General features: G+C 35.1%; 1 protein-coding gene across 7 annotated transcripts in view; it reads left to right on the plus strand.

The window, feature by feature from the left end:
* Window positions 1-12775, plus strand: part of NIPBL (NIPBL cohesin loading factor) — a 163377-nt gene extending 150602 nt beyond the window's left edge. For 6 of the 7 annotated variants that reach the window (XM_068666339.1, XM_068666342.1, XM_068666344.1 and 3 more), the window contains 12 exons: window positions 43-136; window positions 242-396; window positions 656-746; window positions 4201-4374; window positions 4921-5111; window positions 5845-5952; window positions 7340-7540; window positions 7981-8127; window positions 9562-9857; window positions 10195-10369; window positions 11025-11210; window positions 11777-12775. In XM_068666339.1, coding sequence (XP_068522440.1) covers window positions 43-136; window positions 242-396; window positions 656-746; window positions 4201-4374; window positions 4921-5111; window positions 5845-5952; window positions 7340-7540; window positions 7981-8127; window positions 9562-9857; window positions 10195-10369; window positions 11025-11210; window positions 11777-12142 — 2184 coding nt within the window. In that variant the 3' untranslated portion in view covers window positions 12143-12775. Of the gene's footprint in view, window positions 1-42; window positions 137-241; window positions 397-655; window positions 747-4200; window positions 4375-4920; window positions 5112-5844; window positions 5953-7339; window positions 7541-7980; window positions 8128-9561; window positions 9858-10194; window positions 10370-11024; window positions 11252-11776 lie in introns of all 7 variants that reach the window. The other variant, XM_068666341.1, reaches the window with a different exon arrangement.
* The last annotated feature ends 5155 nt before the right edge of the window (window positions 12776-17930 follow it).

Raw genomic sequence — 17930 nt, forward strand, 5'->3', positions numbered from 1 at the left:
AAGTTCTAAGTATGTAATTAATTTGTTCTTTCTTGCTCCTAGGTTGTTCAGCATTGTGTGAGTTGTCTTGGGGCTGTTGTGAACAAGGTCACCCAGAACTATAAGTTTGTGTGGGCCTGTTTTAATAGATACTATGGTAAGTAAAGTCATAACATGTAATTTTCACTTTTCAGTTTTGGCTACAACTCTTAGGAATGAACCATATTTAAACACTGTGGTTAAAACTTTTATCTTACTGTAGGTGCACTTTCGAAATTAAAAAGTCAACACCAAGAAGACCCCAACAGTACAATACTTACTGCCAATAAACCAGCACTCCTTAGATCACTTTTCACTGTTGGCGCACTGTGTCGGCATTTTGATTTTGATCAGGAAGATTTTAAGGGTAACAGTAAGGTAAAAAAAAACAAAAACTTCTATTTATTCTCCAAGTCTTACATATATTGAATATTAGAGTTTTATTTGAAAGCACTGTATTCCTAGCTGTTCAAAGCTATATTTTTTCAAAATGTATGCAATAATGTTTTGAGGTTTGTAAGTATGTGCAAAGTCCGTGCAGGAAGACTGTTTCTCCTTTTCTTTTTAATAATTATGTTTTTGAAAGAGATAAAAACATGTTTCATATTAAGTATTATTCTTGCTTTAATTTGCTTAGGTTAACATTAAGGATAAAGTACTTGAACTGCTGATGTATTTTACAAAGCATTCAGATGAAGAAGTACAGACGAAAGCCATTATTGGCCTGGGTAAGAAATATTAATAGTTTTTATTATTTTGCTATACGAAACATCTATGCATTCTAGCAGGAATTCATGTATTTCTATAGTGGCAAGGGAATTTGTGGAAAAACAAACTTCAATACATGTTTTATTTGAGAAATTGCTAGAGAAATGTAGTCAAAAGGATGCTGGTTGTTTACATCTGCAGCAGAATAGATGCTTTTGACAGAGAAAAGTTTTATGATTTGTGTCCAAGTCTTAAAAAGCAGCTGATTTCCAAAGTAATGGAGATGTTACTTTTTTCCCCACAAGCAGGTATGTTGTATCTCCAAATCTTGTTTTTCAGTCCACAAGACATGGTTAAAGAATAACTAGAAAAAGTTCTGGAAAAATCTGGAGCATTTTAAGCGTAGGGCCAGATCTTCCACAGGAGAACTCTTGTAGTTTGTACCAGCTATGAGGGTTTATTTTGTACAGCCATGTGAATTCACTAGGCTCTGAGATGATGCCATAGCCTAACTATCACTTTTTATTTTAGTATTTTGTCTGTATTTCAATCTTAAATTCTCTGTCTGCAGGCATTAGTATGGTATGTCAGTGACTTGCAATACTGCATGGGCTGCCATTGAGTGTGGTCTTTTATCTCATTCGTCCTCTGCTCCAGGACAGAAACTGTACTTGTGAGAGAACCTTGTTTGGGTAGATAGACCTTGGTTTCTGGAAGAGTTCAGTTCATTATTAAGGCTTAGTCTAAAGAAAGTTCTTTCTCATGCATGTGAGCTTGCTGTCACCTAACTGTGAGCTATAGTTTCACTATGGTCAATAATTTGCCTCCTTATGCTTCTGTGTTGGTGGCTTTTTCGATGGCTAGGAAGGACTCTGAGGATAGGGACCAAGGTGCACACACTTCCATAGTTCAGTCCAATTTAATTGTCGTCTTCTGGATATTCCTTGTAGGACAGGGGCTGCCATGCTAACCACACACGATTGCTTTACTCATGGATGCTGACAACATTGCATTAGCCAAAAATGTTGCTAAATGGCAGACTGAAGTATAATCAATTCAGAGAAGGGGTATAAGTGTGGGTGGCTATCAGTAGGCTTTTTCAGACCTTTTTCTCTCTGCCTTTAAGTACCTCAGTCTTCTTTTTAATTAAACCTCAAACAACTGTTTTAAGTGACTTACTGATCTCACCTACATCCTGGTTCCATTTTGGGGTTAGCTGTTGTATGCATGGAGATGCAGACAGTGGAAAAGTTCTACCTTATATCCTGGTAATCAAGTCAAGTTGTCAAATCACTCAACATGTGTGTGCAATAAGAGGAAAAAGAGTGGCAAGCTATTTCAACATTTATACACAGTAAATGTGTCACGTGAAGAATGTGTACTTTTCTATGAGTAATTATTAGTGTGTCCTTTCGGTAATGACAGTTAACAGTTTTAGTCTTTGCTTTGGGATGTGTCACCCCTGTTGAGGGATTAAGTTTAATCATAAGTCTTTTGGGGCCTGTTTATAGTTCTTTTCCCAATGTGTACCTGCAAGGCAGGTCAAATATATAATATTTAGGTAGTGAATTTAGCTAAATCTAAGTTTCTAACAGGTAGTGTCTTATTAATGCCAATTTCAGTGCTTTTTTCAGTGCCTTTTTTTTTTTTTTTTTTTTTTTTTTTTTTTATCTCCTGTGGGAGATTCTTATGCCAAATAAGATTTCTCCCTGCTTACTGGGGATGGAATATAAGAATTTCCCTGCAAATCCTGGTATATGAATTACAAACTCATATAAGCAAGTGAATGAAGAACGGATTATGGGTCATTCCACATACATGCACATGCTTTTGTGTTTTTTGTTTTTGTTTTTTTTTCCAAATTAACCTTAAAAATAGATTGAACTTGCTCAGAGGTGGTCAAGTTATAAACATCATTATACATTTGTACAGAGTACACAATTATACTGTGTAATTCAGAGATCATCATCATTCCTTTTTTTTTTCCTCTTTCTCCTTCACATCCCCTACCTTCTGTCCATTCCTTGTTTTTAGACTGAAATGAGGTCAGTCACACTCAAGTCTTGCCTTGGACTCAGACATTGCCTACACTGTATTCTCTGCACAGGGCCGTTTTTAAAAATCTGGCTTATTATACCCTGTGTTACAGCTATTTTTATACATTGTGTATTTTTTTCTCACATTTTTTTTTCTGCCATTTGTCTTTATATGTTTTCCATTTGTTCGTTCAAAATATTATTTTCTTGTGGACATAAAAAAGATATTTAATGGCTCCTTTATTTGGAACAGTCAAAAAACAAACTGACTAGTAAAATTTGTAAATAAAAATTTGTAAATAAAATAAACTAGTAAAAATGACTAGTTTAAATTGGGAAATATTTCTGTTACTGTTTTTTGTGATACAGCAAGAAAGTTTGTTAGCAGCAGTCCATAGACTCACAGAATGGTTTGGGTTGGAAGGAACCTTAAAGACAGTTCCAACCCCCTGCCATGGGCAGGGACACCTCCCACTGGCTCAAAGCCCCATCCAACCTGGCCTTGAGCACTGCTTCACAGCGTCTCTGGGCAACTTGTCCCAGTGCCTCACCTCCCTCATAAGTAAAAAAATTCTTTCTTATATCTGATCTAAACTTACCTTCTTTTAATTTAAAGCCATAACTGTTTGTCCTGTCACTGTGCTCCACGATGAAGACTCCCCCCCCAGGCTTTCTGTAGGTCCCCTGTACATCTACAGTAATGATCTAAAATGGTATACATTGTCACTAATTTAGATTACAGTTTTAATGAAATAAAGACTTCTCTGAGTAAGAATAACCAGTTCTTTGTCAAGGGTAAACCTGCAGCTAAAACCAGTTTTATAGTATGTATCTTACACCAGATGTAGTTTTGGGAGTACGTCAGATAGTTTTCAAGAGACTTTAATAGGTGTATGAGTGATGACAGCAGGAAGTATAAATTTTATTTTACTGTGTTCACAATGTTATTTTAAGTTGCTTTTTGTTTGGTTGTTTTTTTTTTTTTAATTCTTGTGATATTTATGAAATTTTCCGTATCTGATTTGCCTTTGTATGAATAGCTCTTAACAGTTTTGGCACAATGTTTTTATCTAAATGTAACAAGAACAACAGGTTATTTTTAGTAATTTTCCTCACTTTATCTTCTAATCCTAATCATTCAGATGCAGGCCACTACGCTGATTGTGCTTCCAGACCTGTATAACTCCTCTTACAGGAGCTGTCCTGGGTCAGCACCCTGTCTTATCAAGAGTATTGGTGTTGCAGCTGATAGAACTCCTTACAGGTTTTGGATGGTGTCCATATGAGAAAATAATTCTGTTTGGACTAGAAAAAGCTATGTTGCCGTAGGAATCGGAAGGCTAAAAGTTTCATACCTGTATTTTGAAGCAAACTTAAACAGAAATACAATTTCTAGATGATGATAATGTGAAATATTTCCTCTTTTTTTCCCCCTTAGGATTTGCATTTATACAACACCCAAGCTTAATGTTTGAACAGGAAGTAAAGACCCTGTACAACAGCATTCTTTCAGATAAGAACTGTTCGGTAAACTTAAAAATCCAGGTGTTAAAAAACCTCCAGACCTACTTGCAGGAGGAGGATACACGTATGCAGCAGGCAGACAGAGACTGTAAGTGTTGAGTTCTTCGTGCTTATGAGGCATGCAAAATCTAACTTTCTTGCATACAATTACCATACATATGAACAGAGTCGCTCAAGATAGTTATCTATGTATAATATTGTATACAAAGTATCCTGGAAGAATTTTCAAAACTCCTGTGCATAAATAAATTAAAATGAAATTGACATGTAGTTTATTATTAACATTCAAGATGTGTAAATCCTGGAACATGTCACTGCTGTAATGATGATAGTAATACTTTTCATGAAAATCTCTAGGGTGACTTTTCAGATACAAAATATCAAATAATACGGATTTTTTTTTAAATGAAAAACTTTTTAAGGAACAAGAGTTTAATTTAGCTTGTATCTCTTCAGTTCTCTTGAATAATATTTACCATCAGATTGTTACACGTTTCATGAGATCATAAAACCCATTCTAAGACAGCTGAAATGTGTACAGATAGTAAAGCTTTAAGATCAGTATGTATCAATTAATGACAAAGTAAATGATTATACTGTGGTGAGTGTGCTATTGCTTTTGTCTATTTTACAGGGAAAAAAGTAGCAAAACAGGAAGACCTGAAAGAAATGGGTGATATTTCCTCAGGGATGAGTAGTTCCATCATGCAGCTGTATCTCAAACAGGTCCTTGAGGCTTTCTTTCATACCCAGTCCAATGTACGCCACTTTGCTCTAAATGTCATTGCACTGACATTAAACCAGGGTCTCATCCATCCTGTTCAGGTACGGCAGGCCTCTCTGATGGGAAGGGAGGGTTGTTATTTTCAGAGATTTTTATGCTTGCTAGACAAGTTTCCAGTTTTTCTCTTCCTATTCTGTTAAAGTAAGTTCTTATCGTGGCAAGGGGCCTTTACAGAAAACATACTTTGAAATATGTTCTATGTTGATTAGCCAGTGAGATTCCAAGCATCACATTTTCTTGTCTTTGGATCAAGCTGCAGGAATCCAGACAGTGCCTGTAGAGTACTTACAAGTACACATATTACTATTCTGTTAAAAGAATAAATTTCAGGTGTATGCCAGGCCTTTTTCTTCCTTTGATTCTGCATACTGGAAATTGTGTCATCTTGCTTCCACCTCAATACCCATATCCGCCAGCATCAGAACTGTCTCCAGACATCATCTCCATTACTCTTACATAATATTTTCTATAATTATTTTTAATGCTGCAGCCATCATGCATGTTCAGTCATAAGTGTTTTTTTAATGTTATTTTTTAGAGTTTGAGAGAAATTGGAATACTGCCTCAAACCGTGCACAACTTCTGTTATTATTTATAGTGCTGTCTCTCTTGTATTATTTGCTTGCAAGAAGTAGTGAGGTGATCAAATTGCACAGCTTCCTATTTTAATTTCTGCAGTAGTCAGAATACAAGAACAGTGTGATGGAAGAATAAACGCTGAGAAAGAGGTAGTAGTACAATGACTCTGAATAATCATTTCGTTTGTTTTTCAAGTGTGTGCCATACTTAATTGCTATGGGCACAGATCCAGAGCCCTCTATGCGAAACAAAGCCGACCAGCAGTTGGTGGAAATAGACAAAAAATATGCCGGGTTCATTCACGTAAGTAATTCTAATTTAAAATTCTACAGAATTTAAAATTCTACAGAATACCATTTGTTGATGGTTTAACACTTGAATATGCCTCAGGTGCAGAAAAATAATAAAATGTAACAAATAAGCAATAGCAATAAGCAGTTATAAAGAAGATCCCAACTCTTTCCCCTACTCACAGGTTTCTCTTATTAGAAATATAAAGTAATAGTATATAATCATTTGAAGCATCTCTTCTAGTCTAAAATTTTCTTTAATTTATAAGTCACAATGTTATCCACATTGGATAGTACATACAAGTATTTATTTGGTAAAAGATAAGGACAGCTGTTTCATGTTCAGCAGCTGCTTACCTTTATCAGCAGATTAAGGAAGAGAACTCCTTGTTCACAGTAGAGATCCTTAGTGTACATGCATTAGAATTTTAGGATATTGAGGCTTTATGAATTGTAATCTGAACAGAAGGAGCATAGGAAGGTGTTTAGAACTGGGGGATCTTGCTAAAGGAAAATATGAGGGTTAAGTGAGGACTTAGGGAGTTATCGCCTAGTGCCATTAGTTCTGCTTAAGAAGTGAAACTGAGCTGCATAATGCTTACCTTACTTCGGAAGATCCCATTCTTGGTTCAGTGTATGTACTAATTATGGAAGTTCCCAAATCTGCTTGTATTCCACTGAGATTGGGACATTGTACTGTTCATGGTATACAAACACATACCTAATTCAATAGGTGAAGACTAGCAGAGGAGATGTGTTCTGCAGGCAGCTCAGATTTAAGACAATGTATACATGAGAAGGTAACTAGGATGAAAAGAAGCAGAGATGTTATGTGGGGAGTTGGATATGCAGTCTACCTAAAAACTCAGTCTGTTCTGAAACTAGAACAGCAGCCTTGAAACAAGTAAAATCAGCTGAAAATTCTATCATATATGCAAAAAACACCTTATTTTCTTTCAGTTCATTTGCACTAATATGAACTCAGTATTGATTTCACTACAGCCATATGTAGTTGGTAAAAGATTCTCTTCATGTATGAACATTTCAGTATTTTTGAAAGTCATTTATATAGGAATAACCGGCTGCAGTTGGGAAACAGACTAGCTGTATGGTTCTGACATAGAATGAATGGTGAAAGATTGCAAGACATTTTGATCTCTGCTACAAATACTGATTTAGTGTTTGCCAGCTCAAAAGGGAGTAGTATGTAGTAGTATGTAGTGCATGTTGGAATGATAAACTTAGACGAGCACCACTTAACAAGGAAATAAGCTAGGAGATGTGTTACTGGTTTCTGTTAACAGGCATATATTTTATTTCCCTCTGCGAAAAAAAATGTTTGTACATTTCAGTTTTACTGCTTGAAAGCAATTGTTTAAATAAACACTTTTCCATTTCAGATGAAAGCAGTGGCTGGTATGAAGATGTCTTACCAGGTACAACAGGCAATCAATACCTGTCCAAAGGATCCTGTAAGAGGTTTTAGACATGATGAATCATCCAGTGCATTGTGTTCACACCTCTACTCAATGATTCGGGGGAACCGTCAACACAGACGAGCATTTTTAATTTCTTTACTCAACCTCTTTGATGATACCGCAGTAAGCATCAACTTTCCTTCACCTAAAAAATAAAAAAAATAATAAATCAAATACAGCATTGCAAGCCTTAATTCTCTTTTCATAGTGTATTTTCATTATATAATTTTTGATAACAGTATTTCCTTACTGTGTTTTGATTTGCTTTGTAATATGTGCTATTTACCTATATAGTAGAACGCATTTGTTACTGTTGCATCATTCTATATCTTTCTATACCCAGTTTGGATTGATCAAAAATAATGTATCTTCAGGTATGGCTAAATCTTGCAAGTAGTCTTCAGAGTGCTGTGGGGTATATCTAGAATAAAATTGGTGATAATGTTTTTTGCTCCAGACTGTTAAGAACACAGGACAAATGTATAAATCTAACGTATTTATATTTATAATCTAATGTATGTATATTTATATGTACACTTACATAATTTTTTCTTTAATTACAGAAAACAGAGGTGAATATGCTCTTGTACATAGCAGACAATCTAGCCTGTTTTCCTTATCAAACACAAGAAGAGCCACTGTTTATAATGCATCATATAGATATTACACTATCAGTTTCTGGTAGCAACCTACTACAGTCATTTAAAGAGGTATGTGCCTTTACATTTTAATATATTTGTTGCAGTGGCGACATAAGCTTTTCTATGCTCTGGTCAATTTCTCAATGACAGCAGTACTATTATTATGATATAGACAAGCAGCATTACTTCGTAACTAGTAGTTAAAAAACAAACAACACTTTTCTGTTCTGGCCTGGATCTTCCAAGATGTTAATTAAAAACATTCCTTACATTGCTGCTTATGTTATTAACAAAGAATGCAGAATTTTAAGATACTAACACTAAAAACCCATCATTCCCTAGTATTTCTGAATAATAAAAAAAAAAAATCATGAACCTGGAAATACACGAACCTGGAATCATCATTAAATACTTATTTACTGTGGTTGTTTTAATAATAATCCAGTTTGCTGTTTAACTTCTGTTGTCAAGTAGCTGCTGGCATTTTCATGTGTGTCACCTTTACATTGTTTACTTCAAGACAAGCATATATACTTGATTTCATAAGGTGGCATATAAGAACCCCATTCATGCTGTAGTATCTGTTGTTATGGCAATACGTAACACTTTAAGAAGAAGGCCTCTATTTCTCAGAGACTTCCGCATCTCTATTTCCTTGTCAACATTTACTGTTAAAGGTTAAAGCTGTTAGGAAGCAAATCCATTTCAAGAATTTGCAGTCTGATTACTAAGTACAAGTTGGTGTTGATGCCTGCAAAATACACTGCTTTGAGTTCTTATCCCCAACAAAGCTGATTTTTAATCTGCTAAAAAAAGACAGTACATTCTTCAGATTGGGCACCATTGTGTAGCACCCTACACAGCGAGGATGAGATCCTGACTGGGACATCTTAAAGTTCTGTGTTATGGAAGATCATTGTAGGTGCAGTGATAATACAAGTGTGAAATTCTGCAGCTCTATAAGTAGTGGAACTGATTATTAGTAACTCTGTGTATGTGTTTGGAGTTTTCCTGGTCAGCAGTAGGTAATATCACAGAATTTTAGCAGAGGTGAAAAAACAGCTTGGACTAGTCTGTACCAAAATACATACGTAATGCACACAAATGATACCCAGGTGACAGAAAATGGAATTTTCTTACCAATTTATTATAATGGCAAAGTAGAGAGCCTTCAAAGGCCTTTTTCTGGCACTGCTGACAAACTTGAGTAGTCTTTTAAGACTGCTGTGGAGTGCTTGTTGCTTCACTTACTTCTGTTCAACCCACTTTGCAAAAAATGTGGTCTTTGGATGAGCTTTTTTGTGGAGGAGATATGTGGGGAATTGAGCACCTTTTTGCCATAAATAATTCCAATCTTAGAATATTTAGTTATGAATTCATAATACTGTTCATGGAATTCTTGCTGATTTCAGCCAATGATAATTTTGGAAAGGTGTTTTAGAAATATGCACGATGCTATTTTATGCTAATTTTGGAATGTGTGTTAATTTCTCTCTCTCACAGTCTATGGTGAAAGACAAAAAAAAGGAAAGAAAGCCTTTATCAGATGAGGAGACTGAGAGTGACAGTAACAGTGGTAGTGAAAGTGAAAGTGAAGAGGAAGCTTCTAAGCCTCGGAGGTTACGGAAAAGAGTAGATTCTGATTCAGATTCTGATGAAGAAAATGATATAAATGCTGTGATGAAATGTTTACCAGAAAATTCAGCTCCTTTAATTGAATTTGCAAATGTCTCCCAAGGCATATTACTACTTTTGATGCTGAAACAGCATTTAAAGAACCTCTGTGGATTCTCTGACAGGTAAAGATACTTATAGTCTTATCTTGTCATCTCATGAGTTCATTGGAATGATTAAGTTTGGCCATGTTTTGTTTTGCTTTAATGATTGTAACTAGTTGTTTTAAACAACATATTTGTATAAGAGAAAAAACATAAATGTAAGATGTTAAATGCAATGAAACAAACTTTGAGTTAGAAAAAGCAGTGATTTTCTTTTCAGGATGTCTATTGTATATGAAATGATGAAAATATGACTGCTTATTGAATATTTTGAATATTTTAAAAGCTTTTCCTTGAAATGGTGATTATTTCCATGAAATCCTTGAACAAGCTCTTCTCTCTTGTTTTGTATAAACAGTAAAATTCAGAAATATTCTCCATCTGAATCTGCAAAAGTTTATGATAAAACTATAAACAGGAAGACAGGAGTGCATTTCCATCCAAAACAAACTCTGGATTTTCTGCGGAGCGATATGGCTAATTCCAAGATCACTGAAGAAGTGAAGAGGAGTATAGTAAAACAGTACTTAGATGTAAGTAAAACTGCTGCAGAATAACTAAAACTCTTCTAAAAACTAACACAAGACAAACTTGAAAGCAGATGCTCAACAAATCAAATGAGGATTTCAAAATGCTGTGTTCCTGGTATTCAATATTTTGATAATTCACAACTTCCTTTTGGGATATCTAGCAGGATTATCTTTCAAAGTCTTGTAATAAATGTAAACACAACAAAAATAATTTCAAGTAAAGGATATTCATCTTTACAAAATATTTTCTAATTTTTGGCATCCATTCTGTATACCTTTCCTTCATAATTTGTTCCCTTTAATCCTGCATACTTCCATCAGAGGGCCATAGACTAGATCTAGTGGATTTAGTTTTTCTTTTTATTCTTTTTTTTTTTTTTTGGCAATTCTTTAAAACATTAACTGGAGAAAACTTTCAAACTATGGAATAGAGAAAGCTTTAGAAATATAGTAGAAAATGAAAGTACGTAGAACAAGATATATGAATTGTTCAAGTTGTCTGCCATTCATTTTACTGTCTCTTTATCTTTCCTTTTTTATTATTATAGTGTCATATAAATGTTTATTTGAAAAGTTACAATATGGACTGATCTGATTTGTGATTTGTTCTTTTTTTTTTTTTTTTTTTTTTTTTTTTTTGTTTGGTTTGGTTTTTTAGTTCAAGCTCCTTATGGAACATTTGGATCCTGATGAAGAAGAAGAAGATGGAGAGGTGTCAGCTAGCACAAATGCTCGGAACAAAGCAATTACCTCGCTGCTTGGAGGAGGCAGCCCTAAAAACAATGCAGCTGAGACAGAGGACGATGAAAGTGATGGGGAGGATAGAGGAGGAGGCACTTCAGGGGTGAGGCGGAGGAGGAGTCAACGTATTTCGCAGCGTATTACGTAAAATGATTTTTATGTGCTTATAAATGTCAGTCTATTATATTAAATGTACACCAAGTAATGTAATCCACATGAAAGAAAGCATTTTGTAGATAGAGATTCTCTACTTAACCGTTTATACAACTTTTGTAGAAAGTTTAACAGAAAAGACAATAAAAAAAAAAAAAACAAACTAGAAAATGAGATTTATCCAGTATAAAAAGTTATTAATTTTCCTTTGGAATGTACTGTGTGTTATCCTTTTTATTGTTGCCAAGTTTTTATGTAGCTTTATGATTCATGTGTATATATAATTTTATATATCAATAAGAGATAAAGACACGGGTACAAATTAAGAGTATGTGGTTTTACAAGGATATGTTAACCCCTTGGCGCTGGCGGTCGCGGTGCGTCTCATTGCCGGCAATGGAATGTGTGCCGGGAAATCCCAACTCCCGGCGTCAAGGGATTAAAAGCAATAAAAGCAATAATTTCACTAAAGTTCTTTTGTGTAACACTTGGTCTTTTTTCCCCCCAATGTTTTAGTCATTGAGAAGGTCAAAACGAAATTCAGACTCTACGGAGTTGGCTTCACAGATGAATGAAAGTGTTGATGTCATGGATGTCATCGCTATTTGCTGTCCAAAGTACAAAGACCGACCACAAATTGCAAGAGTAGTACAGAAAACCAGCAATGGCTTCAGTGTTCAGTGGATGGCAGGCTCCTACAGTGGCTCCTGGACTGAGGCTAAGCGCCGTGATGGCCGCAAACTGGTGCCTTGGGTAGACACTATTAAAGAGTCAGACATTATTTACAAAAAAATTGCTCTAACGAGTGCTAATAAGCTGACTAATAAAGTTGTTCAGACTTTACGATCGCTGTATGCCGCCAAGGATGGAACTTCCAGCTAATGAATTTGTACATGCAGCCAAATTTACAGGAATTGAAATAACAGAAAAACTTGAAATATCAACTTTCTGGCAAAAAAAAAAAAAAAAAAATCAGTTAAATGAAGAGTAAGAATGGAACCTGGGACGCAGGAAAAAAGAAGGAAATGTTTGGTAAACATTTTTGTGGGAGCTTCCTTCGCTGTTGTGCAGCAGAAACTTCTCAGTTCATTTTTACTCCCACTGTATTATAGTTTAACAAAAATTGTTTATATCTTGAAAAAAACTTTCTGTTTAAAAAAAATAAACAAGTGAATGTTGGAAATTAGTCTGTTAATGTTCTTAATAAAGTGTTCTTGGAGTTTAACCTAGCAGCGGATGGCTTTCTTTAGCTTAGCCCAGTTTCCAGGGAAGCATTGTTTTTTCCAGGCTGTAAAATGGCAGAATCTCCTGGATATATAATTTATTCTGTTGAAGAAAAAAGAGGAAAAAAAAAAAAAAAAAAAGCATGCAGTATCTATGACCTATCTGCAGGAGGAGTTTTTGTAAATGTAGATTTTGATGTATTAGGTCACCCTGAAATAATACAAGAAAAGGGATCCCCAGCAAATCTGGTGGAACAAATACTGCAATAAATTTTTTTACTTCTCTTTGTTACTTGTCTGTTTCCATTTGAATTTCTTATTGTAAAGATCTGTTTAAATCCATTTATATTATTTTGCAGTCTTTTATGTAAAATTTACTATATCAGTGGTTTTCAAAACAAGACATAAGATATTGTTTATACAGTTTGTATAGGCTGACTTCTGAATAATTGGTATCTTTTTATTTTTATCCCTTAAAGGGTGTAAACACAAGTTAACTCCAGGGTTTTATTGTATCCTGCAATATTTAGTATTAACTATATGATTTAGCACTGTGCCAAACACATTTTCAAGAGTACATTTTGATATAAAAAGAAACTATAGTTTATTCCTTGTATGCTTCAATTTCTTTCTAATGCTGTCCAAATGGTAATTTATGATAGTTTAAATTTTGGGAAATCTGAATGACTATTCTGCTTGGGCTAACTGGCCATGTATGCATTTCTCTGGGTTAATATGTAGAAGTTCTTGTCAAGAGGAGATAGCTACCAGTATCTGAGGAGTGAATGGGTATGAATCTGAGTCATTATGCTACATTCCTTCACAAATGAATTTTTTTAAAAAATGTTTGTATATTAGACTATTTTTTTTACTAATTGAAAGATGTTTTCACATTTTGTAAATTGAAAAAATGCTATTGAAAGCTTTCAGAAGCATTAGCTTCGATTGTATTGCCACAAGCCTTTCATAAGCAGTTTGACTTTCTAGATAGCAACAAAAGCAGCAGATTTGCAAACAAAAAATCTAAAACATCTAACTTTCTAAGGGAGTATTAAACCCTGCTGTGTTTTCAAATGTATTTATCTAAAACAGATGTTCCTCGATAAGTAAATCTTTCTTTATGTTTATTTTCTATTACAAACTTAATTTATGGTAGGACATTGCTTTTAAGAAACTAGCATGCAGAACTCTAATATGTTATTCAATTTGTGAGGAATAGTAACAGTATCCCAAAATATTATTGTGTACAGAAATAACATTAAACTGAAATGATTAATAACTCCTCAGAATCTAGTTAGTAATTGTTCCTATGGGAAATGCCTTTTTGCTGTTTCACCACTGGAATTTTTCTGAACGGAAATACTTTAACACCTTTTTGTCTTCACTATTGATGTTTTCTTCACTGTACAAAAGGCACATCTCAGGCTAAGATAAGAATTGATAAAATAGGGAGAAGTAGAAAAAGTAGAAATCACCCCTGCAGCTCTGGGTGTAGAACATTTTTGTAGCAAATTAAACACTGTATTTCTCAGGACCAGGAGCAGCTTTTATAGTAGGAATTTCATGTATTCACTTTGAAAATAGCGGGGTTGTTTGACTTGTCACAAGTTATTAGTAGAAAGGTGAAAATACTTTGCAAGGGAAAACTCCCAAATTATAAAAACAAGAATTTCACATAGAGATGCAATCTCAAATGAAGCTATATCACTAGCCTGTTAGACATTTCTGATGCTATTTGTATTAAAGCATCATATTTTTAATAGGTATTACAAACATTTCTGTGTTCATAAACCATTTTTTCCTGATAATGTTGCTTTCCCAATAGCAAAGAGTTGTGTGTGTGTGTGTTTTTTTTTATTATTATTTTTATCACTTTGTTTGGTATTTATTAGACTAAAATTATAAGAAAAATTATAATTGATTGTCTAAAATTGTCTTAGTTGAGAGGATTTGGACTATTACAATATTGTGTGGTATGCCAAAGGGCATATATGCTCCTTGATGGGATCTGTTGACTATAATATAATACAGACTTATAAAACTAATTATAGATAATTAAATAAATAAGATTCTCACTAGTTAAGAGTTGAATTTTCCCCTTCTGTACTATCCATAATAAGACTTAGTGTTGTTTTGCCTACCACAAGCATTCAGATTTCTTGCCATGAAAGAAAAAGGCAGCAGGGTTAGTTTTGGGGAAGCAAATCACTGTGTGTAGTGCGGGCTGATGGTTTTCAGCAGCACAGAACAGCCCCAGGCTGCAGCTGAAATCAGGGCCGCGCTCAGCCTCTGAGCTGCAGCCATGGGCTGACCAACATGAACCATGTTACTGGCAACATCATGTACCGAGATAAGGGTTTTTTTTACTTTAATTAAAAAAGAAAAAAAAAAAAAAAAAGAAAAAAAAAAAAAAGGGGTGGGCTGGGGGGAGGGAAGTGCTGCAGTGCAGTAATTGATACAATAACAGGATTTTACTCCTTTGTTTTAACATAGCTTTGTAGTATTTTTTAACTGTATGGCTATAGATTTTTACATACATAACAATTACTGAATTTTTTATTCTTCCCGATTTCTCCCTTTGAATACAAGTGCTGTACAAGAAACCTTGTTGTGGTAGCTTGCATAACAAAGGGATATTGTCAAGCTTTTAGAATTAACACCAGCCATATTGTACTTTTAAGAAAGCATGGATACTTCCACAATCTAAATAAGAATGAGATAGTTATTTTTAATCTTCCACCTCAGTACTGTAAAATTCCAGAAAAATTCTTGAATATTTTCATTATCTGCAGCTATAAAAGATCACAATAGTTTTTGACAAAACTTTAATTACAAATAAGTATTTTTTTAAATGATTCAGTAATGCCCTTTTGTATTTTTCTGAGGTTGCTTCTATCCAGGACTGATGTATAAAGGGCAGTACTCAGCATAAGTATTGTAGAGAGGTGTGGCCATTAAAAAGTTATTCACAATTTCAAAATCTGAGTCAAACCTTAGCATTTGTCTTGCCGTTGTGATGTTGCTAGTGAGAACATTGTTAATGTAGTATAATTTGGTTGATTTGGTTGTGCTGAACATTAGTTATAACGTTAAATACCTTGTAGCACTGCAATAGTTCCTAAATGTATTTGTGGCTCATGAGAAAAAGTTTGTAATTGAGTCTGACTTGTCTGGTGCTAGTTAAACAGTAGCCTAATCAGCAAGCGTTAACGTTCAGATTAATTAATGGATCGATCCCGTTGATCCTTGCTGTAACGCTAATAGATTTTTAACTCCAAGCCCCACACAGGTGTCGAGGGAGTTGACTGAATGCTCCTGAGTTGTGTGCTAGAAATAGGGCTCCAGGCACAAGTCCTGTAGCTTAGCTGGCTCCCGCTGACCGAGGAGCCGCACCAAAATCGTGCAAGCGTCTCCAAACCCCTCAAATTTGTCATTAAAGTACTGCGTTGTAATGGGTAAGTGAGTTCCTAATGTAAGTGGTGAGTTTTTAGATTTCATGGTTCCTTGGCTTAATATTAAAGTGTTACTGTTATATGCAAATAAATTCATAGTATTTTCATATTTCATTTATTTAAAATAAATGTTTTAAAAGTTCAGTTTGGACCCTTGCACGATGACATTTGCAAGTCTTTATCATGAAATGCACATACACTTCATCGATCCCTTCCTCACTGTGCTCATAATGCTCAGATTATGCCTAGGGCGCATCAGGAAACTATTTTTGTATTCTGAGAGTATTCTTGCCATTCTTTTTTCAGTCCATCAGACACATCTACATCGTTCCTAATTCCTACATGATTCAGATGTGCTCTTTCCCACTTGGTTTTGGAGTTGTATTAGGAAGGGATAGTTGTCGTTGGCATTCAAGTAATGACACACTGAGCTGTGAAATGTTTCTCTCAAACATCCACAAAAACCCTTAGCCTGTGGGTTAGTTCTGGGGGGATTGAAGGGGAAACTGGATCCTGTGGGGAACAGCAGGAGCTCAGGCAAACACACACCAGCTTAGTGGGTGTACAAGCCAGCAGCATCCATGTTAGCAATCATCTCTCCAGGCCAGGGGAGATCTACAACACCAGAGTTGCCCCCATTACTGTCTGTGACACAGAGGGCAAGTATTTCCCAGTCTTTCAGTGACTATTTAAAGAGACTTTTTGTTTTCATTGAGCTTTTCTGCATAACCGTACTTAGCAAAGCTGTGTTGAAAGGCTCATTTTTTTTTGTTGTTTTGAAGACAGAGATCCTGGTGCCTAAATGCTGTGGTGGTGATGCAGCTGATCTCAGCCCACCACCCCGCCAGCAGGCTGACTACTGAAGGGTAACACCTCTGCTTCTGCAGTGTAACATCTTTTGGAAATGGTACTCCTGAACACTAAACCACATCAAATGGAGCAATCCTTCAGCTGCCATTTCTGGATATAAACTTTGTTCCTCCCTTCCTCCAATCATCCTTTCATTATTATTATTATTTAACGTGAATCAGCTCATTTGCAATGCACTTCCTCATTTCCCTTCACCCAAAACAGCTTCTCAGTTTGTTTTACCTTCTCCTTTCTGGCAATGCTCTGTCCAACACAGAAAGTTAAAGAATTCGTTTTTGAGAGACCGTGCAGGGGATCATCTGTTTCTTCCTCATTTTTTTTTCTCTACCACAGCCTGAAGACTTACACTTCCTTTGTACTGCAGCCTTCTTTCTATGGAAGGAAATGTTTATTTTCTACAGAAAGAAACGTTTTACTTGTTTAGTTCTCTTGCTACAGTTTATGCTAATGCAGAGTAATACAGAACCTGAATTGCACTTAAATTCGTACAAGCCAGCAGCACATGCGTGGATTTGTGCTTCCAGGTTCAACTACCTGTGCTGTGAACACAGGCAAACACTGTGTAATGATTCCTTGAGAAAAGCTATTTGTTTCAGATTCATGAGAAAACTTTTTTTCATTCTGAATACTTCTGCATGGAGATGGATTTTCAGGTTCAAGGTCAGCCTCGAACATAACCTGTCTGATGTATCCCTGCAGTTCTGAACAGGGATGCTTCATTTCCAAGTACAAATCTGCAGTTCAGATTCATGTAACACCAAGTTCTCTGTGATTTTGATCACCCTTCATCAGTTCTTTTTAGTTGCTGCCCAAATGTGCTGGTTAGGAAAAAATGCACATTTTCTAGCAATGTAACAGCTGTTACATGTTTATTTATTTTTATATATACAATTTTCACCAGCACAGTTGCAGGTTGTAAAACTCAGAATTTTAACCCCAAATTATTTTAGAAATTAGTTTATCAAAATCTACATCTGTGGTGTTTTGATTATATGTTATATCATGTGTTCAATTAATTTTTACAGGTTTCTGGAAAACCATAAATGTATTCCTTATATAATTTATTCCTCCAGAAGGTGTACGCGCTACATTCTCCAGTAAAGGTGGTATTTTAAAGCTAAAATA

This window comes from Anas acuta, chromosome Z, assembly GCF_963932015.1.
Source record: "Anas acuta chromosome Z, bAnaAcu1.1, whole genome shotgun sequence".
Classification (NCBI taxonomy): domain Eukaryota; kingdom Metazoa; phylum Chordata; class Aves; order Anseriformes; family Anatidae; genus Anas; species Anas acuta.